The 23,209-nt window shown below is 57.1% G+C and overlaps 3 protein-coding genes across 5 annotated transcripts; 2 read left to right on the forward strand and 1 right to left on the reverse strand.

The window, feature by feature from the left end:
- Window positions 1-72: 72 nt before the first annotated feature.
- ABHD8 (abhydrolase domain containing 8) lies at window positions 73-11,117 on the reverse strand. Its single transcript, XM_083811125.1, has 5 exons — window positions 9,441-11,117; window positions 3,022-3,802; window positions 2,355-2,525; window positions 1,979-2,195; window positions 73-1,900 (listed from the first exon to the last, which is right to left on the reverse strand). The coding sequence occupies exons 2-5, from the start codon at window positions 3,792-3,794 to the stop codon at window positions 1,751-1,753; spliced, it is 1,311 nt and encodes a 436-aa protein (XP_083667251.1). The 5' UTR covers window positions 3,795-3,802; window positions 9,441-11,117; the 3' UTR covers window positions 73-1,750.
- A 151-nt stretch (window positions 11,118-11,268) lies between these two features.
- On the forward strand, window positions 11,269-12,216 carry MRPL34 (mitochondrial ribosomal protein L34). The gene is made up of 2 exons (XM_083811160.1): window positions 11,269-11,427; window positions 11,631-12,216. The coding sequence occupies exons 1-2, from the start codon at window positions 11,381-11,383 to the stop codon at window positions 11,902-11,904; spliced, it is 321 nt and encodes a 106-aa protein (XP_083667286.1). The 5' UTR covers window positions 11,269-11,380; the 3' UTR covers window positions 11,905-12,216.
- A 758-nt stretch (window positions 12,217-12,974) lies between these two features.
- On the forward strand, window positions 12,975-21,418 carry DDA1 (DET1 and DDB1 associated 1). 3 transcript variants are annotated; one of them, XM_083811159.1, is made up of 5 exons: window positions 12,975-13,029; window positions 17,186-17,266; window positions 17,765-17,816; window positions 18,139-18,200; window positions 19,185-21,418. In XM_083811159.1, exons 1-5 carry the CDS (start codon window positions 13,027-13,029, stop codon window positions 19,293-19,295), a joined length of 309 nt encoding a protein of 102 aa, XP_083667285.1. In that variant the 5' UTR covers window positions 12,975-13,026; the 3' UTR covers window positions 19,296-21,418. The 3 variants fall into 3 exon arrangements, with proteins under 3 accessions (XP_083667285.1, XP_083667283.1, XP_083667284.1); XM_083811157.1 differs by lacking the exon at window positions 12,975-13,029 and adding an exon at window positions 15,314-16,821; XM_083811158.1 differs by lacking the exon at window positions 12,975-13,029 and adding an exon at window positions 16,874-16,900.
- The last annotated feature ends 1,791 nt before the right edge of the window (window positions 21,419-23,209 follow it).

The raw sequence follows: 23,209 nt of genomic DNA on the forward strand, positions 1-23,209 counted from the left end.
GGCTTTGCTTCCCCTCGCTGCCGTGCTCCCAGACCCTGCCCCGGCGCGTCCCCATGACCGAGTCAGACACGGCTGAGAATATAACACGGCTTTACTGTATGAAATGGCACGAACACGGCGCGGGGCTCAGCGGCGGGGGGAGCGGGGTGCGGTTTGCCTTTGCCTTAGCGCAAGCGATGGCGGTACGAGCGGCACAGACTCCGTGGTGACAGAGGGTGGAGGGCCGTGGCGCTGACAGTCGCCTCCGGCCCGTTTTTGGGGAGGGATTGCAGCAGGGGGGTGGGGGGTGGGGGGGGGCAGAGCCGTGATTCGGGGTAGGCGTGCGGAAACGCGTCTGCACCCGGGTTGAGGGCGTTAAAATTCTCATTATGAGACAGGAGGCTGCGGTGGTGGGCACGGGCGGGGGGCGGCTGCGGGGACGGAGCGTGGCTCGTGCGGTGGCACTCGTCACACGCGGTCCCTGCCGCGCCGGCTCCCAGGGGCCCTTCCTCTTCCCCATCGCTCGGTTTTGGGGTGCCAGCTCTGATTAGGGCAGCCCCGCATGGCCGGGAGCCCCTGGAGCTGACTTGTGGCGCTGGGAACGAGGGGGGGCTCTTGCACCCACCCAGAGGGCGAGGTTCCCACGGGACAAACAGGCCTGGCTGTTTCTTTGGTTTAGATGGGGGGGGGGAAAAAGAGGAGAGAACAACGAGGGGAGCGGCTCTGCTCTTTGGGGTAACGGGGAGGCTGCGGCCATCCCCAGCGCGTGGGCTTGGGGCCGGGGAGCAGCCGTGCCGAGCAGAGCCCCAGCTCGCTCGGGGGTCCCGCGGAGCCCCCCAGCCTGGCCGGGAGCACAGGGACCCCACAGCGGTGCCCGGGTCCCCGCTCGGCACATCCCATATACCTTCTCGGTCCTGCCCGGAGCCTGGATATGGGACACGAGTCGTGGAGGGAAGGAGCGGCCCCGGGATCCGTGGGTTGTGCACAGAGCCGGTGCTGGTAGCGAGCGCTCGGCCCTCGGTCGCGGTTTGCGTCGTCCGCCCCGCGGTGCTCGGGGTTGCTGCGGGTGCCGGGGCGGGCGGGCGGCGCGGTGGTGGCGGTTCCGAGCGCCTCGAGGAGCCCCGAGCACCTCAAGGAGCCCCGGCAGCAGCGGGAGAGGGGAGCTCTGCGGAAGCCAGCGCTGCGGTAACCTAAAGCGGCGGTGGTTGGGGACACGACTGCACGAACGGTGGCACTGGGGGGGAGAGCTCAGCCTCGTCGCCCCCCCGCCACTGGGGTTAGAGAGGCAAATCCCACTTTGGCTTCCCCTTAAAGCAATCCCACATCAGCTCCTCCAGCCCTGGCGAGGAAGACGCCGGGGGGGGGGCACCGCGCTCTCCCTGCAGGGACCCGTCTGCCTTCGTCCCGCGCTGCTGCAGGTGGGAGCAGTCCCCCCGCAGCATCCTCTCTCTGCCCCCCCCCAGGGGGTCACTGCGTGAGGAAAAGAATACTACAACGAAACAGGATGAAGACGCTCCAGCGGCTGCCATGCCGTCCCCGAGGGGACGGCGACCGGGTCTGCCGTTGGTCCCGCTGCCGGCCCCGCGCACCCGTGCCCGGGGGAGCCTCCGTGCTCCGCCGCCAGCCTGCGACCCGGCTGCGGCCGGGAAAGAAAATCAGCTCCGCTCCCGGCGAGGGCAGGCCGCGCCGTGCCCCTCTGCGCTCGTAAAGCCCTCTGCGCTCCGAAACGTCTCTCCCATCGGAGCAGCCCGGTCACCGCGTCCCCGCCACCTTATTTCTTCTCTCCTTGCCCGTCCCCGGCTGGCGTCTCGGGCTCCCACAGGACGAACTCGTGGAGCAGGGTGTTGACCGTCTCGGGACACTCCATCATCACCATGTGGCTGCCCTCATCGATCACCTTCAGGAAGGCGATCAGCAGGATCTGGAGGGAGACAGGGACGGGCGTCAGCGCCGGGACCGGCCCCCAGCCCGCGCCCCCCAGCCCCGCTCCGTCCCGTACCTCGGCCATGCGCTGGTCCTCCTCCACCGGCACGAACTTGTCGTGCATGCCGTGCACCAGCAGCACGGGCACGGCCAGCTCTGCGTGGTAAACCTCGTCGCCCTCGGGCCAGTACTGCCCGCTCATCATGGCGCGCAGCACGAAGGAGGACACGTTGAAGGCGTTGCCTTCCTTCAGCAGCTGCTTCTCTTTGGCACCCTGGCGAGCGAAGCCAGCCCTGCGGGACGGGCAGGGGGTCAGCACGGCACAGTGCTGCTAGAGCATGGGCTGGGGACACGCCGGTGTCCCTGCCTGCGCTGGGGGGGTCCCCAAAAGTGGGAGCCCGCACGGGGCTGGGCTTGTTGGGGACAGCGGTGGCGCGGGGCCGGGGACTCACTTGAGGAAGCTCCAGGCCAGGCACGGGGACAGGCAGTGCAGCACGCAGGTGGGCATGTTGAAGATGGAGCAGAGGCTGGGCTCCAGCGCCGTCGGGCCCCCTCCATTGATCATGATCACTTTATGGACCAGGTCTGGGTACTCGTGGGCTAGGAAGGTGCAGAAGGAGACCCTGCGGGGAGACACAGCACCGTGCACCGAGCTCGTCCTGCACGAAGCAGCCCCCAGCACAGCAGGGACATCGCCAGCGCCCTGAGATCAGCTCAGCTGTGCTGGAGGCTGCATCCCACTCGTTCCTCCGATCTAATCCTGCCCAGCTCCGCTCCCTCTCCTCCCAGGCCTGCTCTGAGTGCTTAGTCCCCTTCTAATTGACTTTCTCAGGCTTACTCTATTTATAGGCTGAGTGCCACCAGCTTCCTTGCTAGCCCACGCGCTCAGCAGGGCGGGCGCTGGGATTAGCCGGACCCAGAAACACGCACCGAGAGGATGGAGGAGATCAGAGCTGAGGATCAACCTAGGGCTGCAAACCCCGAACCCCTGCTCTGCTCCTCAGCCCCGGCGGGGCAGGATTTGACCGGCGTTTGCTGGCATTTTGTCCGGCATTTGCCCAGCGTTTGCTGCCAAGGGGAGGATGGCAGTGGGGGTGAACGCCTCCGCGTGTCCCTTACCCATACGAGTGCCCTATGAGGATGTTCCTCTTCTTGGCGTAGCGCTTGAAGACGGCCCTCATGTCCTCCGCCAGCGCGTAGAAGGTGTAGGCGGCGGCGATTTGGGGGGCCGAGCTGCAGCCGTGGCCGGCCAGGTCGGGAGCCACCACCTCGTAGCCCAGCTTGGTGAAGAAGTCCAGCTGCTCCTTCCAGATGTCCAGCGAGCCGCCCACGCCGTGGATGAAGAAGAGGACGACATCGCCGTGCGTGCCTTTGCAGCTCGTGATCTGCTTCTTGCAGTCGATGTTGATGACTTTCTTAGGCTTGCGCTTCCGACGCTTGGCGGGGGCCGCGGCTGCGTCGCGGGCGCTGGATCCCGGCGTGCCAGCTCCCGGCGTGCCAGCTCCCGGCGTGCCGGCGGGGGCTTGGCCGGCCAGCTCAGAGAGCTCCAGCTCCACGGTGCTGTTGGGCTCCGCCGAGCCGTTGTGGCAGTGCAGGATCTCGGAGCGGACGGCGTCCCCCAGGTTCTCGATCACCAGCTGCCCGTTGCGGTACAGGGTGATCTTGCGCTTGCAGTGCACCGTGCCCCGCTCCGCGCCCCCCGCCTGCGGCTCCTCGGGCGGCTCAGCGGCCGGGCGGCTCGGCGTGCTGTGCCGGACCCGCAGGATCCTCCCCGGCTTCACCTCCATGAAGCTGTAGCCGTTGCCGGACTCAACGCTGTCCAGCGGCCCCACGGCGTTGGTCGTCTTGCCCATCAGGCAGCAGAGGAGCCCATCGGTGATGCTGTTCAGCATTATGCTCCCTGCACAGGGCGAGAGGGGAAGCAGGAGAAGGGTGTTAGTCCGAGCGGCGAGAGCCAGGGCAGTGCGAGGAAGGGCAGAGCACGCTCCTGGGGCCACATCGGGGCTGAGTTTGGTGCTCCCCAAACCCACAACGCCTCCGAGCCACCTCGGTTTTGCTTCTGGTCGGAGGTGGAACCCCTGCGCCCTCGTCCAGCTTTGTCTGGGCCACGTCCCTGTCACCAGCCGGGCGTGATGCGCGCTGTGGCTGCAAAGCCCCGCGGTCCCCAGCGCGCTGCAGGCAGCGATGGGCCCCCAAGGATGGCCCTGCCCTGGCCGAGGGAGGAACACCCGAGGAAAAGCCCGTCTGAACTGAAAAAGCTATTTCTGGCACCAAATGTGGGGCCGGGGAGAGATTCGGCGATGGGAATGCATTATTTATCCTGATGAAATATATATGTGTGTGCAGCTCCGCTCCAAACCACCAATGCGATTAGCAAATTACAGGGAACGGGGCTGCAGGTTTTAATTAGAGTCACTCCGCAAATTGAGGCTGAGCGCAAGAACCAGAGGGAGAGGCAGTTACGCGGCTTGGAGGGTGGGAAGCCCCCTCCCCATATTTCCAGCCCCACAGCAGAGCTGGGAGAGGCTGAGGGGCTGGGGGAGCCTAGCACCATCCTCCCTGGCCCTGAGGCAAGCCCAGTTTTTGATGCTTGCTCTTCCTGGTGCGCTTGGGGTGTTTCTGAGCTCTGGGGGGCTTTTGGAGAGGGCTGAGGGTGATGGGACCCCCAGGGTGGCTGCAGCTGGGGCTGGGGGCATTGGGCTGGGGCTGGCACCGAGGGCGCATGCCCCGGGCTGGGGCTGTTCCTGCTGCCCCTCTCCGCGAGGCTGATGCACATTTATTATTGACGAAGCCAAACACGGTGAATTATTGATGCCGATGGGCTGCTGAGCAAAGCGAGCTGCGTCGGGGGCTGGGGGGACACGGGCGGCCCCCCCCAGGCTGCAAGTTACTGAGTGTGGCCCCCCCCATGGGTGGAAGGGAAGGAGGAGTGTGTTCCCAGAGGGGAATTAAGCATCGCCATCCTGGTTACGCTGCCAGGAGCAGCCCCTGAACTCCCTGAGCAAGTGCCTGAAATGCAGCCGGCAGCCTCGCAGCCGTGCTGCTGGCAGGGCAGGAGAGGGAACGAGCAAAACAACCCGGGGAACTGAGGCAGGCAGGGCTCAGGGCTCTGATAATTTGCAGCTTTGATAATTCGGTGCATTTGGGGGCGAAAGGGGCGACGCTGCACCCTGCTCGGAGCCCCCCAGGTGCCCCCCGCACGCGCAGCCTGGCCCCCACCAGCTCCCAGGCGGCAGAGAGCCAAAGCACCCGCGCCTGCTCCGGCGCCAGCCCCGCGCACGGCTGGGGGGTTCCCCCTGGAAGAAAGCAGCCCGGTCGCTGCACGCAGCCTCTCTGGGTAGCAGCTCCCTTGGCAAAGGCGGAGTGGCTCGGCAGAGGGAGACGTGCCAGCTCCCTTCTTCCTCTCGGGACAGAGGCCAGCGTTTGGTGCTCGCCCCGGCTCTGCCAGGGACTTCCCTGCGTCGTGCCGCTCGCAGCGGGGAGGAGCGAGCACGAGGTGCCGCGGTTTCTGCCCCCCTGGGGGAGAAAGCTCCAGCATTAGGAAAGCTGCTCCGGCGCCTGCCAGCTTGCGGTGGGGACGTGGGGCACGGGGCTGGGCTGAGGCTGTGCCGCGTCCGTCCCAGCACCCTGTGGTTTTGTCCCCAGGCTCGCGTTGGCGATCCCTGCAGACACAGGCATGTCCGTGCAGGGTGCAGCTCGGGTCCTGCAACTCCAGGAGCTCCTCAGCACCAAATCAACCGCCCCGGGAGGCCACAGAGCCTCCCTTTTGCTCTCACGGAGCCCGTGCTGGGGGATGGAGCAGGAGCAGGTGTCGGTGTGCTGGGTGCTGAGCGCAGCCCTCGTGAGAGCATGTCCTGGGCAAGGGGCTGGTGCGCGCTGTTGAGCCGCGCTTCCAAACCGGCGCGGAGCCCGCGGAGCCGGGCACCAGGCTGTCTGGAGCTCCTGGCTGGAAGATCCCCAGCTGCCTCTGCGCTGGGACGGAGAACGCCTCTGCTCTCGCCGTGCTTTTGAGCACCAGCTCGGTGCCAGCCTTGGGCTGTTCTCAGTAATCCCCGAGCACTTCTGAGACGGTGGTGCCGAAAGGGCACATCCCAACGCACGCGGAGACAGGGCAGGTGGAAAACTGGGGGGAAAGCAGCCAGACCCGAGCACTGCAGTCCCTGAGAGGCCCACGAGCTCTGCCACGGCAGGCCAAGGACTGTGCATCTCCCCGGCTCTCCCACGTCCTCTGTGCATCTGCTGCGACTGCCCCGGTGCTGCCGGACGGGGAATCGAGGCAGGGGAAGGCAGGAGGTGGTCGCAGCCCGGGGACGGTCCCCACATCGGGCTCACTTGGGCATCCCGGCGTGGCTTCTCCCTCTGATTTCCACACAGCCTGGACTCGCAGCGCGCCTCCATTTCACAAGGCATTAATGATCTCTGCGTGGATTATAAACAGGACTTCTGGCCAAACCGACTCGACATTGATTAACTTCCCAGGATTAACTCAATTAGTCCATCCTGTTCATTTCCAGAATTGATTTGCTGGAAGGCTCTCGCGCTCGGGAGCTCTGCAGGCAGATCCAGGAGCCCGGCTCTGCCCCGATCCTGGGCCGCCAAGGCAGCTGTGGGTCTGCTTTGGGCACGAACGTGGCTCCCTCTGCGAGGACGGGGCTGTCCAGCGGGGCAGCGCCTGGCTCCCGACCCGAGATGCCCACGCTCGGCTCTTCTCCCCCTGGAGCTCACGGTCCAAGACGTGGCAGCCCTTCTCACAGGCTCTGCTGCTGAGAAAACCGACCACGGGGAGCGCATCCCGGTCGAGCCATTCGGTGGCCGAGCAGGAAACGGAGGGGCAGGAGGTTAAGCGATGTGCCCCGACGCCAGGCTCCGTCCCCGGGGCTGGAGGCACGGCGTGCCCGTCTCCCACCTCCCACCCGCCGCCTCCCACCCGCCACGCTGTCTGCCGCGGCCAGAAACGCCAAGGGATGTTCCCTCCGCCAGATGAAAGGGCTGCAAACGAAACCAGATGGATGGGAAGAACTTTGCGAAGCTGCTGGTAACCATGGCAATGAGCTGCTTTCCTCCCCCCCCCCAGCTCCATCCCAGCTACCTTCCACCGCCGCCCCCAGCAGAGATTTCGGCACCGGTTACATAAGGCCAGGCACAACAATGAGTCAGGCGCGGCGCCAGCCCAGCGCCAGCCCGCGAGGCTGCAGGTTTGGGAAAGCAAAGAGCATCGCCACAAGCTGATACCCGCATCCAGATACCCCCCCCCCCAAAAAAAAATCACCGCTTCCCCCAGGCAAACGCTCCCATCTCCGAGGCTGACGGCTCGAGGGATGCTGAGGATTGATCTGGGGAGGCCAACGGAGCTCCCAGGTCCGGACCTCGTCCTGCTGAGCACCGATGCCACCGCCAGGTCCTCCAGCTTCATCCTCCTTGCCTCCTCCCTGCTGCCACCATGAGCAGCCCAGCTGGGAAAAACAACTTACTGACCTACTTTGGGCTGCAGCGCCTCTGATTTTACACAACTTGACGGCACCATGTCACAGCTGGAGAAAAATGGGACAAGATCCGACGTGGCAGGGTGGAGGGCAGAAAGCCCGACGCGGTAACGTGACAGGCAGCCACGCGGGGCTGATACGCTGCCGTAGAGCCCGTGGGGCTGACATAAAGCTCGTGGGGCTGACATGAAGCCCGTGGGGCAGTGCTCACACCATCTCTGCCCCCAAGGCACGACAGCACTGCGGGCACGGTCACGCAGTGACCCTCGGCTGTGCCAGGATGGGATGGAAATGACAAAAACATCCTCCTCCTGTCCTCTCCCTGCTGGGGAACCTTGAAATTATGGGCAGGAGAAAGGAAAGGATGGTGCGTTTCCCCGTTACGGCCCCATAAGCAGCACCGAGCCTGTCCCTGCCAGAAGTCCTGGTAAACACTTGGCCCCAATTAGCGAGCCAAAAGCATCGTTTACTGCAGGAGCTGATGGCTGCAAACAGCTTCTGCTCCCCCTGTGCCGCAAATGCCCCCGCAGCCCCACTGCTCAGCACCTCCGTCCCCTCCCCACACGCAGCCGAGGACTCCCGCAGGGAGTAGCAGGGATTTCATATCTGCTAATTCCTTGCAAATCCTCGGAGGAGAGATGCCAGGGACATGGAGAGGAGTGTGAGATGTGCTGCAGCCAGAATCCGACCTGCCATAATAATTTGTTCAGCTCTAATCCCTTCCCTCCGGGGCTCGCGAGTATTAATGATGACACACGACACTCCTGAGGAATGGGCAAATGTCATTATGCTCTTTCCAGCCTCTCCCATTCATTCACTCAGTGCAAAGTGGAGAAACCATGGCATCGAGAAACACGTAAAGCCAACAACTGTTTAAGCACTCATCTCAGATAGGCACAAGAAAATGTTTATGCCGCTTAGTCTCAGTCCTGCAAAGTAAACTTCCCTCTGGGGGAATGTGAAACAGCCACTTTAGCTGGTGGCAAGCACCTGGATTTATTCTGTTACACTCAGCCTCCTCGTCCTGATACAATTACAGCAGCTTTATCAGGACATTCAGGAGTAAGCAGTCAGGAAGGCTTTATCGGTCGTACGAACAGTAAACCGCTGAGACAGCCCTGAAATCCTCAGCATACACAGGGATGCAACCACAACCTGCGCTTTCCCTGGGTGCAGGGTCCCCAGGCACGGGCAGGACTCTGCCGAGGGCCCTGCAGGACACAAATTACATTCAGTGGAGAAACGGCATCGCAGGCAGAGCAGAGCGCCTGTAGCACACACAGCAGCCTGGAGCCAGGGGCTGGCTGCCTGCCACACGTCTCTCTTTAGGAAGGAAGAAGACCTTGAGAAACAAAAGATTATGCAATGCACAGCGGAGTAACCTGTGCCTGACCTCCACGGCTGACATGCCGCTTCACCCCGCCGCTTTCCCAAACCTCCCGGATTGCCAGGGGGAGCCTGACATGGCACACGCTCGCCTGTGGTCCCACCGCATAGCTGCAGGGAAGCCAGCCCGATTCCTCCGGCAGCAAATGTCCTACAGGCTCCAGGAGCAGCCTGGAAGAAACCATTGCGAGGAGGAAGGAAGAAGAAAACCCTGCCCCCTCCGCCGGGCAGCGATGCATGCAGGTGCCCCCTCGCTCTCCAACCAAAAACCCAAGCAGATTTGACACGCACATAGCAACAGCAGGTCTTCCTCCAGAGCCAGCAATAATTTACTGCAATTGCATCACAACAGAAGCCGTTCCTAAGTTTTATTGCTGGGCAGCTTTTTAACCCCGCGCTCAAAGCACGCTCATGTAACAGGGCTATTTAAGTGCAAACAGCGGCGAGCTGCTCCGCAGCTGCTGCTTCCCCTTGTCTGCCCGCAATCCCATGTAAACGCCTCTCAAATCCCTTTCGACCGTCAGCTTCGAGGCAGCTCCTTTGGCCATTTTGCTCCCCGTGCCGAGCACCTTCCTCCCCTCTGCTGCAGCGCATGCCCTACATCGCGGCTTGGGCTCCAGGTCCCCTGCACAAAGAGAGAGGGAGAGGGAGACGGAACGTGATGCTCACCTCATTTAGCGACAAGGATTGTCAGGAGTCGAGGCTGCGAACGAAAGGCTTGTTCCTGCAGGAGGCAAAGGGGGAGAGGGAGAGATGCCCGAGGCAGCGGGAGCAGGACGCGAGCGCTGGCAGCCTGCTCAGCTTTTCGGCTCCTCCGATCACATTTTTTCGCCTGTGTGGGGGGAAGGATGGAGCAGTGCCTTCAGCTCAGCTCATCCGCTTTAGACTGAAATCTCTCCTTCCATCCTCTCCCCATGAGCCCCGGCGGAGAGAGGCGCCTCATACCCGAGCTCTGGGGTTTGGGGGTGCTATTTGTCCTTGTAGTCTATAGCCATAGAAAGCCCCTTAAATCCCTCCTAAGGAGGAGGGCTTTCGGCATGACAGACACGGGGACTTGCCAGTCAAAGCCGAACCGAGCGCCGCCGAGCCGCCCGCCCATGGAGGCCTGCCAGGAGCAGGGGGGCAGGAGGATGGGTGCTGGGTTTTGCCCCCTCCAGGGATTTGAGTTATCGAGCTCCCCGCCCGCTGCCGGCCTTGGCTTCCCAACCCAAATGGGGGGTTCCCCCAGCTCCGAATGCGGCTGCCCCAAAGCAAGCGGGGTTTGAGCGGTGCGGTGCCTGTGAAACGTGTTGTGACCGGGACTCGCCGTTAATCCCTGCTCTTGGCAGGGAGGAGAAATCTTTCACCGTTTTCTCGCTGTTTTGGTATCTGTGGCTTCCCAGAACCCATGAGTGTGTCGGAGCTCAGCACCTGTGAGCGTGCACAGAAAGCACGAGCTCGCAGCACCCAGGAGCTGTGACACGACAGATAGAAAATCATGAATGTATCTCGTTTTTTTTTTTCACATCCATGTTTTTGGGAGGGTTGGATTCACATCTCCTGAACACGTGATGCTGCCGGTATGGACTTCTGGAGGGAATGCAACAAAACAGTCCAGAAAAAAAAAAAAAAAGAAAAAAAAAAAGAAAAAAGCCAGAGCTGGTGCCTGCTCTTGGCGATTCAGCCAAGCTTGCCTCCAGCAAAACAATTTTTAATGATCAGAGCAGACAGCAAGAGTGGCGGAGATCTGCCCCGACGATCAGTGACTCACCACCCGGCCCCCCTTCTCCTCTCTGCCCCTCATTCCCCGGCTCTGTAAAAGGCTGAAAACCACATTCATCAGCCCAGCAGCAGGAGAAGGCTGAATCCTCATCGTCCTCCCTGTGCGCGACGCTGCTCTGTCCTGAAAAGAGTACGTGTGTGAGAGGAGGAATGCGGCCAGGTGCTAGTGGGCCAGGCTGATGTGCAGATTTTGGGGTAAATCGGTGAGTGGGGAATGCCGTGGTGACATGGGGTGGTGGGGGGGAGGATGGAGACGGGGCCTCCATGGGGTCACTCATGTTCCTGCCACGGCAGAGGGACAGAAACGCAGGGGCTGGTGGTGGCAACACCATTTTGACAAGGAATAATAATTCGGCATTTAGAGCTGCCTCTAAATGCTATGTTTTATGTTTAGGCTATGTTTTTATGTTTATGCCTCTAAATGTTATGTTTTGTCAGTGACTTGTGATGGTGAGGGGATGCCCTGCCCAGGCGGTCTTTGCACCTCGCAAGCTCCTAGCAAAACCCAGGGGGACAGGGGGTCCTTTTTCCCATAAATTTCCAACTATTCCACGTTCGGAGCCGCTGGAAGGCGCACCCCGTGCTGTGACAGGGCACCACCACGGGAGAAGCCTCCGCGGCCCAGGGGGACACTGCCTGGGGGGGGACCAGGCCAAACCCCGAGCCCGTCGCCATGGTAACAACGCGGAGGGCTCGCCCCTCCCCAGGACTACAAGTCCCATCATCCCCCGCGGCGGCACGGGGGGAGGACCCTCCAGGGCGCATGCGCAATTTCCCCTCTTGGCGGCGAGGAGCCAATAGGGGGCGGTGTTGTTGAGAGGACGGCGTTGCTAGGGAGGGCTGAAGTGATGGCGGCGGGCCTGGGCCGGCTGTGGCCGCGGGCCGCCGGCGGCAGGTAACGGTAACGGGGCCACGGTAATGGTAACGGGGCCGGTAACGGGGCCGGGCCTGACCCCGACCCCCGCTGCCGCGGAGATTCCCTTCGTTTTCCTCCGGCGTGGCTGGGCTGCAGGCGCCGCTGCCTCCTCAGGGCCGTGGGGGCAGCGCCGCGGCCTCCCCTCGCTGATTTATTTTCTTTATTTCTCTTTTCCTGCCAAGTTTGCTCCTCCTGCGGCACGTCGCGGCCGCTCCCTTCCAGCTCCGGGCGGTGTCCGTCCTGTCAAGGTCCCGGGAGCAGCCCCTCGGCCTCGCCGGCCCGGTGCCCTCGTGGAGCCTGCAGCAGGTTCGCACCAAGGCGCGGGGGAACGAGTACCAGCCCAACAACCGCAAGCGCAAACGGACCCACGGCTGGATCAAGCGCATCAGCACACCGGCAGGCATCGAGGTTATCCTCCGGCGCATGCTGAAGGGCAGGAAGTCCCTGAGCCACTGAGGGCTTGGCCCGAGGGACCGGTTTGGGGTGCAGTGAGCCGGAACCGAGCCCGAAAAGTGCCACGGATTTGGAGTGATGCAGCCTGAGCGCTTTTACTGAGGGAGGCTGTGGCAGGCAGCAGCACCCGGCTGCCCCTTCTGTGTTGAAAGCGCGAGAGGAATCGCCCTGCTTTGAGAGCGGTCTCCAAAGGCTTTGTTTATTTGGCTGCTTTTTTAATTGTAAGGTCGCTGCCATTTGTATGAGTGATTGTAAGATAAACTTGTGGAAAACGCAAGCTGTAATTAAAGCCTAGCAACTTTTATTGCACTTCCTGTACTAATTGTCGATGTGAAGTTAATGGGGAGAGGAAAGACGGCTTGATCTCAGGTTCACAAGTGCCTGGGAGCCTCCAAAGGACGGCAGCAGCGTGGAACGAGGGCTGACAGTAGAAAAAACTCAATTGTTAGTTTACAACGGCCAAGTCCTCGGTATCCCTGCTCTGTTCCTTTATCCCTGCAAGGTACACGTTATTGGGGGATGCTCAGCACATCAGGGACGCTGTCCTGTGCCTCGGTGGCAGCTCTGGGCTGGGACTCCTGTTCCAGTGCTGGGTTGAAAGGGTTTTTTCGGGGGTTTTTTGGTCCTGGGAGCGACTTTTCTGTGGGCAGAGCTGCTCTGGGCAGCGCTGGCTGACCCCTGAGCGGTTGTTGGCCGGTTACCCCGAGCCTTAGCAGGGTTTGGATTGCTCTGATTACACATAACTACTGCACGCCAACTCCTTCTCAAGACTGCCGTTCGCCCAGCAGCGCTAATTAACAGCCTCGTTCCTACCACGTAATTAACAGCGCCTTCATTAACGAGAGCCAAGGGGACGCAGGGAGCCCCGCGCGGACTACATTTCCCATCACGCCCCGCGGCCGCCTCCACATCCGGGTCCTCTCCCCACCCCTCCCGATCGGGGCATTTCCTGCCCCTACCTCACCCCAAGCACCTCAGCGCCGCGCTGACTGACGGGAGCCTCGTCCAATGGGCGTGGGGCCGGGCGCGGCGGCGACCAATGGGCGCGCGCGGAGGGGGCGGGGGGGCGGGCGGCGGCTGAGGCGGCGGGGGCGGGGCGGCTCCTCCCGGCTGGCGGCGGCGAAGATGGTAGGCGCTGGGCTCGGCCCCCGCCCGAAATGGCGGCGCCCCCGGCCCCGCTGCGCTGAGGGGAGCGCGGCCTCCGCCGGTCCTCGGCCCCCGGGGCCCGCCCTGAAGCTGGGGGGGGCGAGGCCGGGCCCCCCCCCGCCGCGGGCTGAGGGGATTTGGGGGGGGTCGGGGGGGGGGTGCGGCCCCCCCCGGGGGCGGCTGTGGGACCCCAAAATGGCGGCGGGGCTGGGGGCGGGGGGGGGCGTAATTTGGGGGGGGGGGCTGATCTTCTGGGGGGGCCCCCGTTTTTCGGAGGGGGGGTGCTGTTATTCTGGGGTGCCGCCCCGTTTTTTGGGGGGTGTCCTTTTTATCGGAGGGGCTGTTATTCGGGGGGGCACCCCGCTTTTCGGGGGGGGGTGTGCCACGTTTTTTTGGGGGAGGGCCTTCTCGGGGGGGGCGGCGCTGTTCTTCTGGGGGTGCCCCTTTTTTCTGGGGTAGAGCTGTTCTTCTAGAGGGACCCCGTTTTTCGGGGGGGCTGCTGTTCTGGGGGGAATTTTTCAGGGGGAGGAGCTGTTCTTTTGGGGGGGCGCCCCGTTTTTTGGGAGGGGCAGGGGGTGCAGGGAGCTGTGGTACCCCTTGGGGGGGGCTCTCGGTCCCCCTCTGCAGTTTTTCTAGGGTGGGCTGTGAGGAGGGGGGGGTGCTGCCAAGCTGGGGAGTGCTGGAGGGCAGAGGGGGAAATTTGGGGGTACCACGGGGTGTGGGGTGTTCCCCCCCCCCGAGGGCTGTGTGCTCAAAGGAGCTGGGTATATGGGGGTTGTTGGGGTCTGTCAGGGTGCCCCCGCATAGCAAGAGGCTGCCTGGGAGTCTGGTGGTGGTTGTCACGGCCAGGGGAGTTCCCGTCTCCTTCCCTTTGCAGCGGTGGGGTTGTTTTTGGAGGAAGAGAGTTTTTCTCCTGCCCCTCAGTGAGCCCCATGACAAAGGGGGGTCGGGGGTGTTCCCTGGGGGGTGTTCCCTGGGGTCTCCGTGTCCCGAGGCTGGGAGTTTTGGGGGCCGTTCCCCGTGTTGGTGCTTCTCCTCCATCCCACGTCCACGTGTGCGTGGTGCTGGGACACAGCCCTGCTCTCAGCACCCGTGCTCTGGGCCTCGCGTTCCGCAGTGTGGTTGCTGCGGTTCCTTTCCGAAGCTGAGAACTGGGCATGCATACGTTGTTCTTTTTTTTTGTTATTCACCTTTCTGCTTTTAGACGAGGACTTCCTAGGAAGCCGAGCGCCCTGTTGACACGGGAAGAGCAGATGCCTCTTTATCTCTCCCTCGCTTCCCAAACCGTAGAAGGAGCCGGTGTTGCCTCCTGAGGGTTGCTTAACCGCGCTTGTTTTGGTGTCTGGGGGATTTGCCTTTTCCCCAGATGAAACGAGGCCTCTGCTCGGTTCCGGCGCTGGTTTTCCGCTTCCGCGCGGGGAGCTGCAGCAGCTCGGCCGGCTTGGCCTGGGCACGCTCTGCTTGGTTAAAGAGTGGCAGAAGGCCCGCGGGAGGAACGTTTCCTTGTGCGCCGCAGGTGTTCCTCGGTGCGCCTGCTGCGGTGGGTGTGTGCGCGCGGCGGTGACCTGACTTATCGTGTGCCCTTGGAGCAGATAAGGGGCGCTGCGCTCCCAATATTGTCTCATTCCGGATATCCAGCAATGTGCCTCGGGGCGATTCCCCCGAGGGGACCTTTTCAGGAGGTTGCATCACAGCAGATGACAGTTGAAACGGGCAGGTATGGGGCAGGATTAGCAGCAGGATAGCCTCGGTACTAACCACAAGGCTCTTCAGTTGTACTTCCCAACGCTTAAGCTGGAGAAATGCCTCTCCCCGTGCTCACGTTCTAATTTTCCTGCCGTTTCCCTGCCCTGGCAGGTGTGGGTCCACCCAAACGGCTTCTGCCCTGCGAGAGGGCGAGGTGGAGGCTGAGAGCCTGGCGTGCTCGAGGCTGTTCGTGCAGGAGCTGAGGTGTGAGCGCAGCAGCCTTCCTGCCTGGGAGCCTCTGAGCTGCTGCACATCCTGCTTCAGTTGCTTATATTCTGGAGAAGGGGGGACACCCACGTTTAAAACACATCCCCCATTTAAAATGCATTTTGGCTGATAATTTTAATGGTGTTTTTACGACTTACCGGGCATAGCTCTGCTGCAGAAGTCTGTTAAAAGACCGCGGCGTGCCTGGTGAGAGCTGCGCCCCCCTCAGGGCAAACGTGGCCTCTGCCAGACCAAACCCCCCCCCATGGGGCAGTGGGGAATAGTCTGGGGTGAGGGGACTGGGGTGGGAGAGACCTGAAGTCGTGTGCTCCTCTGTAAGAACGGTTATTTTCCGTTCTTGTAAGTGGAAATGAAAGCAGGCAGTTAAAGAAACCGGGGACGTGTCTGTCTCTGCCTGGACCGGGCTCCTGTAGCACCGTGTCGTAAAAAAAAAGGTTTGCTTTGAAATAGGAAATGTTTTTAAAGATCCTCAGCCCTTCTAAACAGAGTAAGTACAGTCAGTGAGTCTTAAAGCTGGGCTGTGCTGAGCAAAGAGCCTGGCCGTGCCTGTGGAAGTCCCTAAAGGATTCCCCACCCTTTTCAGCCCAGGACCCTCGGTGCCAGGGAGAGCAGGGGAGCGGGGCGGCGCGGTCCGGGTCCACGGGACTCTTCTAGCAGTGCTGGAGGATCCTGCCTCGATCCCCCAGCTCAGCCGAGCGAGCCACGGGCTCTGGGCTGGAGAACTGGTGACACAGGGAAGTGGCATCGCCCCTGAGGGGGACGGGACGAGAGGGAAATTTGCAGCTGGCTGCTTCAGTCCGAGTCTCTTCTTTTAGCTAAAAGCTGGCACCCAGGAAGGGTCGAACGTGGAAACGAGAACGTCGGTAGAGCTCCTTCAAAAACAAGAGCATGAATAATATTTTCTGGCTTGGCTAATTATAGCTCTTTGTTTTGAGTTAAAGATGCAGCCTTAATAAAAATAACGGCTCCGATTTGAGTGAAAACAACGCCTTTGAGCCTGGCAGTCGTGGAGCAGCAGCGTCCGTTCGTTTGCCGCTTCTAACGCCGAAATTAAATGGCTCCTCTGCTGCTTTCCTCTCCTTTTTAAATTGCTCCTAAGCAGGCTGATGTATGTGCAGGATTAGAAGCCCTTAGTGTGCCGTATAATAGGCTTTGAGGCTTTAAGTGAGTATCACTGCGGCGCAGGTAGCTGATCCGATGACTTCGGGTGTCTCAGGGCCTCTCCTGGGTATCGCCCAGGCACCTCGTGCGTTTATTACCCGTCTTCTGGCTGCTTTAAGGGCCTCGCCGAGTATCTCCCTTTGTCCCTCTCCGCTGTGAGGGAAGAGGCTCCTGCAGGCTTTGAAGCTCGCTGTTCTCGTGACCCCGTAACGTTCTCCTCCCGCCCTCCTTTTTCGCTTTGGAGAAGGAAATTCCTGCTTCACGCTGGTGAGGCTTAATTAAACAGCGAGGGCTCCGCGGGGTTCCCGCTGCTGTTTAGCAAATAGCTTCGCTGCCCTGTGGGTTCGGCTGTTTTTGCGGGATCTACCCCGGCCGCCGGGAACTCGGGGGGGTTATTTTTGAAGTACCGGCAGCGCTGACGCCCGCAGGGGTGTGATCCTTCACAAAAAAAAGTCGGGCCTCGCTGATAAGGATTGGGCTTTTGGGGCCTCGGAGGCTTTCGTCGTTTTCTGGAATTGACAGAGAACGGGTAGCTGCGAAAGCGAAAGAGCAACCAGTTTGAAACGGGGACACGTTCAAGGATTTGAGTCATCGGTGTGGCTGCGGCAGTTTCCTTGTGCGATGTTGTGGTTTGTGCTGGTCCGTGGATCCTGCTGGTGTCGGCGCGGTGCAGCGCTTCCTTTCAGAGCTCACCCACATCACCTGCATGCCAGGAGGGGTTTGTTGAGCAGCCTTCTAGCTGCATTCCAGAACTTTGAGAGAATAGCGAGCCAAACACAAAAGCTGGGGATTCGCTTCGTTTACAAAACCAGTTTTGTTTTTTTCTTGTTTCGGTTTCCAGCAGCTCTCACTAGCTGGGACCTGGCAACATCCTTCCAAACCCTGCAGTTATTTATCTTAACGACCCAAGCGACTCCTTGGAGAATCGGCCCGAAGCAAACAACAACTGGAATATCGCTCTTCCTTTCTTCACCTACTTTGTTTGTGTTCTTTGTCTTTTCAGGCAGATTTTTTGAAAGGATTACCGGTCTACAACAAAAGCAACTTCAGCAGGTTCCATGCGGACTCTGTATGTAAAGCATCAGTAAGTATTGCGTATCGGCCATAAATCCCGGTGCTCTGGGAGGTTTTCTTGCACGGCTCGAAGGATACGGGAGGGAAATAAACTTGAAACGAGTGTTTGTTTGTTTTTGTTTTTAAACAAACAACCAAAGCCACCCATGTATGCTTGCAGTTCATGAGCTGAGATTGGCAAGGAAAACTTCCTGCGTGCTTTGGTGAGGCATGCGTCCTCACGGCAGCCAAGCCACATCTGTGGGGCTCTCTGTGTACGCACATTCTTTAGTAATGGTCTTAGGCCCTGAAAAACACCAGAAAAATGGACCTGCTTCGAATTCCTTAAAAAATAAAAAGGGAAAGGAAAAAAAAAGAAAGTAGGAGAACAGTGCCATGTAACAGGGCGGAATATCAGAAGGCATTTGTAGCCTGGGTTTGTGACGGCCTTTGGGTTGGTTTAGCTGTGCTCGAGTTAAAAATCACCCTGTAGCCGTCGTTGTTCTGTAACTGTCCAATTCCTCTATAGAACAGAAGACCATCGGTATACCTTCCCACGAGAGAATACCCGTCTGAACAAAGTAAGTCTGCTCCACTGACGTGGTTTTTTTTTTTTTACTGTTTTTGGATTTTAAAAATCTGGCATACGCATAATTTCACTTATTTTAAACTTCAGATCAGCTGATACTCTAGAAGTGTCACTACAGTGAGAAGCAGTGTGTGTCTAGTTATTGTTCATTTCTTGTGCTTTTCCTCTGTCCTAACGAAGTGATGGCTGTTCCTGCGTCCTGCCCTTTAATCTAAAGGACCATGCTTAGTACGTGAAATAATGTCATGATTGCTGCACGGTTTTAAAGGTTGTCTTTAAAACGACCTCAGCTTGTTTCTCTCTTTCTTTGGCAGTTATAGTAACAGAAAAGACAAATATACTTTTGCGTTACTTACATCAGCAGTGGGACAAAAAGGTATGGTTGTGTTTCCTTAATATAAACGTCTCGATTTGCTGACTCTGGCTGATAGAGCTGGATATTGATCACAATCAAGATATTGATGATTAATTAAGAGGGATTCAGTCCTTGTGAAATGCACTTCAGCAAAAGGAGGCTCTGTCTCTGCACAGCTCTGTCTCTGCACAACATTTTATTTTTTTAAAAGCTTTTTCTTCTGTTTCAATTTAGAGGACAGTAACTCAGTGTTTAGTCTAGAACTTGGGAGACTTCAATTCTGTTTCCCACTTAGCACAATTTTCCTTTGTGACCTTTGCAAATTGGTCTCCCTGTGCCTCAGCTGTCTGCTTTACAGCTAGAGTAGAGCTCGTACCTCCCAAGACTGTTAGGAAAAGATGGATGAGCTTATGCAGAACATGAATGCATTAATGAGGCCGTGTAAGTACCTTGGTTACGAAATCAGAGTTCCCGTATCAGGAATGCACAAATGAGGAGGCTCTAGCTGGCGTTTGAGACTAATACTGCCTGGGCTGGAAGTGCTCAGACACAAGGCAAGGACTCGGGAGTGGAGACACCGAAGCAGGGATTTTAATCATGAGAGGATACAGATCACAGAGAGGCAAAATTATAAGGAGCATTGAAGCTGAGAAGAAAATATTTGTATAAGACGGTGATTTTTGGTGATTTTGATAAGTTTAGGGACTGACTCAGAGGAGCAGGAAAAGCAGATCTTACTCATGTGTATGAAATATTTGAGATCTATAAATAAAAGATGCTGAGAGCAATGATTGGTGTTTTTGCCCCACCCTCAAATATGAAGAAGCACCCTTTGGCTTTGGGCAAAATCCTCTTGGTTTGTTTCAGTGTGTCTGTTAGGTCATCGCAGTGCTATATTCCATCCCGAAATTTTTACAAACAACACATTTTTTTTTACTGGCATTAGCTCCCGCCAGCATCAAAAGGCTTTGGAGAGTTTCACTGTGACTTTCTTTGTCCAAACAGAATGCAGCAAAGAAGAGAGATCAAGAGCAAGTGGAAATAGAAGGTGAGAATTCGGCGCCACCACGGAAAATCGCTCGGACAGACAGCCAGGATATGAACGAGGACACTTAAACTCTTGGCTTTCTCCTCTACTACTTTGCAGGCGCTTCCTGTTTTGTCTCAAAGTGTGTAAATTTCGCCCCTTGCCCCCATCTCTCACCCATCCACTATGCAGCCCAAACCACTTCTGACTTCATAGGAGCCAATGTATTTATTTTTTCTCCGTTTTTTTTTTTTATTTATGCCGTAAAACTTACGGAGCGATGGTGGAACAATCCAGTAAAACATGTAGTGTAACCTTAGTTCCTCCTTTCTCAAAAGCGTACACTGTCACTTTTACAGGTTTTGTTAAATCTGTTACCTAACCAACCGGCTCTAGCTACGGAAGCCTGAGGAGGAGACGGGGGTTGTTACAGACCCCTGGCGGGGTACGGGCTTTTCGATCCGTGTACCCGTTGACATACCGCAAGTGGTTCATTCTTCTTTGTGCCCAGTCCAGCCATAAGTGTGGGGCCTCACTATTTTTTCTCAAATACTCTGAAATTGGCACCGCACTGAAAAAAAAAAAAAAAATCATGGGTGTCATTTAGGATTATGTTGATCTTAGCAAAATGTGTTGTCAACTTGGTATATCAGTTGTGTTCCTTTGGTCTGTTCTGTAAGGGCCACGGGCGTTTGGCAGCGTACGTTATCTCATACGTCAGTGGTCATGGAGAATTCAAGTGAAAGGTGTGTTGCTTGTGTTGCTCTTTAATTCTAACAGTCTCTTGGTCTTGAACAGACTGATATGTGCAACTTCTCCGTTGGAATAAAGGGATACTTTTATCCTATTCTGAGTATTTGATCAACAGTGTATTTAAGCAGCAGCTGATGGAGTGGAGTTGGGTAGGCGCCCTGCAGGCAGCGCTTGGCCGGATAAGTCTGGGAGCACCTTGGCAACTAGATCTAGTTCTCTGTGTCGACTGCCAGCTCTGACTAATGGTACGTTGAATTTCCTGCGATACCGGCATGTCTGGAGTGGAGTCCAGGACTTAGAGTTGATCAAAACGTGAGCTTCCGTGGTCTCCATTAAAGACCAACCGATCTCTTTTGGACTGTGACAGCTCAGTGCCTGTTGCCTGTGACCCTTCACTGACTCTTCAGTAGGAGCAAAAATGGAGACCCGTAAGTCGTCTAGGTGGATTCGGAGGTTCGGAGACTTAAAAGGAAATGACCATCGTCGCTGAAGGGGACAGGGAAGGTGTAGTTTAGTAATGATGTCTTGTCTGCTTTAATGTAAGAAGCTGACTTCACACTGTGTTAGTTTAAATTGATGAATTTATAACTGTGTTTTTTTCCTCGTTCACGAATCTGAAACACCAGTTCGAGAAATCTCACGAACATTGTTCTAGAGATCCTGGATAAGCCTAGTTCTGTGCGATTGCAGTGGCCACGAGCTTTGAGGCCAGGGTTTCTGCTCTCCCCTTCTCCACAGCATCCCCTTCCTACCAGCGGACGCCACAAGATGAGGTGTGGGGGCGAAGGGGACCCGAAGGGAGATAGACCGTTGCTTATGACTGTGTGTTATGAGGCAGAACCTTGGGAAGAGCAGGGCACGGCTCACTCTGCGTTCTCAAATGTCTGTTAGGCACCGAGTTTCTGATGCAGTGAATGAGTTTAACTTAAAGTTAGCACCAAGTAGTTTAGAACTTTGTACCTGCCTCAGAAAATGTTACCTTTTTGCTACGGCGGTAACCTCCAAATTACTGGAATGTTGTTGGAAATGCCAACCGTGTTGGTGAAGACAAAAAATACTTAGAATTCCGTGTGATTTACTGGCAATTGCAAGAGGACTTCTCCCAGAGTTCCGCTATCAACCAGTACTTCTGTGCAAAGTGCAGGATGTTACCTGAAGATGCCGTGTTAGCATCTGGTCTCGCAGGGATCACCTGAAGCTGAAACTGAAGAATCCCGTGAAGAGCTGTGAGATACCAAAAGAGGAAACGGACATGCAGCTGGTGGTAAAGTGTGACCAATTTGTGTGTTTTAGCAAAGCTTGAGAGCTGCAGCCTTGCAGACTAATGTTTGTACAGTGCGTTGAAGTTGTAAAATGCTGTAAACTTGATTGACATGGCAAGGTTTGGGCTTTGCTGACTTCTCTGCTAGACAGAGTGTTGTACTATTAAAGAGAGTTGGCAGTTCCTTCCTGTCGTAAACCCCCGTCTTTGTTCCCTCCGTGTCGTTAAAAGTTACCCTGTTGGTTATGGGAGCCTTTGAAATGTTTCAGATATTTTTAGGAGGTAAGAGAAGGTTGCCTTTTTTTAAGTAGTTCTGAAGTGAAGGAGAAACTAATCTTCAAAGAGATGTGACCTTAAGTATCAAACTTGTCTTTTTTTGTTTTGTTTTTTTTTGCATTCATGGTTGAGCACAAGCAGTATGGATTTCTAACACCCCCAGTGGGTCTTTCTGCATCCCATCTGATCTGCAGCGAGAGCTCCCTCCTTTCCTTCCTTCTCCAACCCACTTTTCCTGCTGCTCCTGGCTCAAGAGTGCTGTCCTCAAGCTATTGCACTTTGATCCTATCTGTTTAATACATGGTAAGTGTATCAGGTTTGAGTGTTGCATGGAAGATCTTATTTGCCTAACTGTGACTTCCTGGTGCCTTAGTGCATTGAAAACAACAAAAATAAGGAAAAACCCAAACCCTGGATTTCTTGCTGACCACACTGTTTGTATGATGCCTAGCTCTTCGCACTTCAGACTCTCTTGTTACAAAGTGACTGAAATTTAGTGACCCTCAGGGGTTCTTTTGTACATGTCTGCCTAGTGGTATTTGTATTGTTTCTGTTACCAATGTACACTAAAGGTTTGGGTTTTTTAATGAGAACTTGAGATATTTGTCAGAGATCAGGATTTATTTTTTTTTTTAGTTGAATAGGGAATCTTTGCTCAGTAGTCAAAGCAGCAGAAGCACGTTTCTTTCTACCAGGGGACGATGAGTCCGTCCGGGAGCAGCCTCTTGAGCAGACTGTCCTGCTCGTAGGCGTCTGTCCTGCCAGGCAGGGCGCTCCCGTACTGAACAGCACTCGAGCAGTTGAGATGTCTGTTGGGTAAGTTTAGCACATTAAAAAGTTAGGCACTGCCTTTTTCTAACATAAAAATATACTAGTGACTGATGTGCAGGGAAACTAACGTTTTGTCTAGGTTAATTCTTGGTATCATATATTTTATTTTTTAGGGGAGAAATAGTCAAAAACCCAACCAACATACTCCTCATACGTAAGAGTTGGAGGAGGGGGGGAATGTTGGAAAGAAGGATAGATCTTAACATGTCCTGTCCAGCTGTGAATTCGCAGGGAACTGCATCGGGGCAGCGAAGTGTTTGTTGTTTGCATTTATGGCTGATCCCGGACGTTTGCCGGATTACTTTGTTTTGTCTGAGGATGGTCGGTTAGGTAACGTTGGCACGGCCGGCTTTCAGGCTGCTTCCTCTTTCTGGCCTTGGAAGTTTTTCAAGGCCCTAATGGACGAGGCCCTGAGCAACCCGCTGCGCGTTCGGTATCGCCCGCGCTTCGAGCAGGAGCCTGGAGGTGACTGTAGTAAACCCAGGGAAACGCAAAATTGCAGTAGAACCTGTGGCTGGAAGGTTTGGTTTTGTACCAAACTGGCAAGTGAAGGACTGTTACGAAGCTTACGGAGCAGGCAAGCACGTGCGGGAGTTTTTGACGAGCCCTGAAACCGCGTTGAGCTGCGAAGACCAGTGAGCAGCAGCGGGATGGAAATCCAGGCTGGGAGGGCAGGAAGGAGCCGCTCAGCTCCCGTCTGCCTGAGGCTGCTGAGCTGCGCCTGGGCTGCAAAGTGTTTAAACTCTTTACCAGAGGAGTATTTAAGGTGGACAGGATGTGTTTCACAGTAAGAGAAGAGGCTTTTAGAGTCATTTAGATATGTTAGGTCTGATTAAAAAAAAAAAAAGTAATAATACTTCTTTTCTTAGCCTAGGAAAGACA

This window comes from Anser anser, assembly GCF_964211835.1.
Source record: "Anser anser genome assembly, chromosome: 25".
Classification (NCBI taxonomy): Eukaryota; Metazoa; Chordata; class Aves; order Anseriformes; family Anatidae; genus Anser; species Anser anser.

What these genes read in the sequence shown, in the direction of transcription:
- ABHD8 (XM_083811125.1), bottom strand. Translation starts at nt 3,794, where the DNA reads ATGCTGAACAGCATCACCGATGGGCTCCTCTGCTGCCTGATGGGCAAG. An exon ending in CTCATAGGGCACTCGTATGG is followed by an intron (nt 2,526 to 3,021) that starts GTAAGGGACACG and finishes GTCTCCCCGCAG; the next exon opens with GGTCTCCTTCTGCACCTTCC. An exon ending in CTGGCCTGGAGCTTCCTCAA is followed by an intron (nt 2,196 to 2,354) that starts GTGAGTCCCCGG and finishes CCCGTCCCGCAG; the next exon opens with GGCTGGCTTCGCTCGCCAGG.
- MRPL34 (XM_083811160.1), top strand. Translation starts at nt 11,381, where the DNA reads ATGGCGGCGGGCCTGGGCCGGCTGTGGCCGCGGGCCGCCGGCGGCAG. An exon ending in CCGCGGGCCGCCGGCGGCAG is followed by an intron (nt 11,428 to 11,630) that starts GTAACGGTAACG and finishes TTTCCTGCCAAG; the next exon opens with TTTGCTCCTCCTGCGGCACG.
- DDA1 (XM_083811157.1), top strand. An exon ending in AGAATACCCGTCTGAACAAA is followed by an intron (nt 17,817 to 18,138) that starts GTAAGTCTGCTC and finishes TTTCTTTGGCAG; the next exon opens with TTATAGTAACAGAAAAGACA. An exon ending in ATCAGCAGTGGGACAAAAAG is followed by an intron (nt 18,201 to 19,184) that starts GTATGGTTGTGT and finishes TTGTCCAAACAG; the next exon opens with AATGCAGCAAAGAAGAGAGA.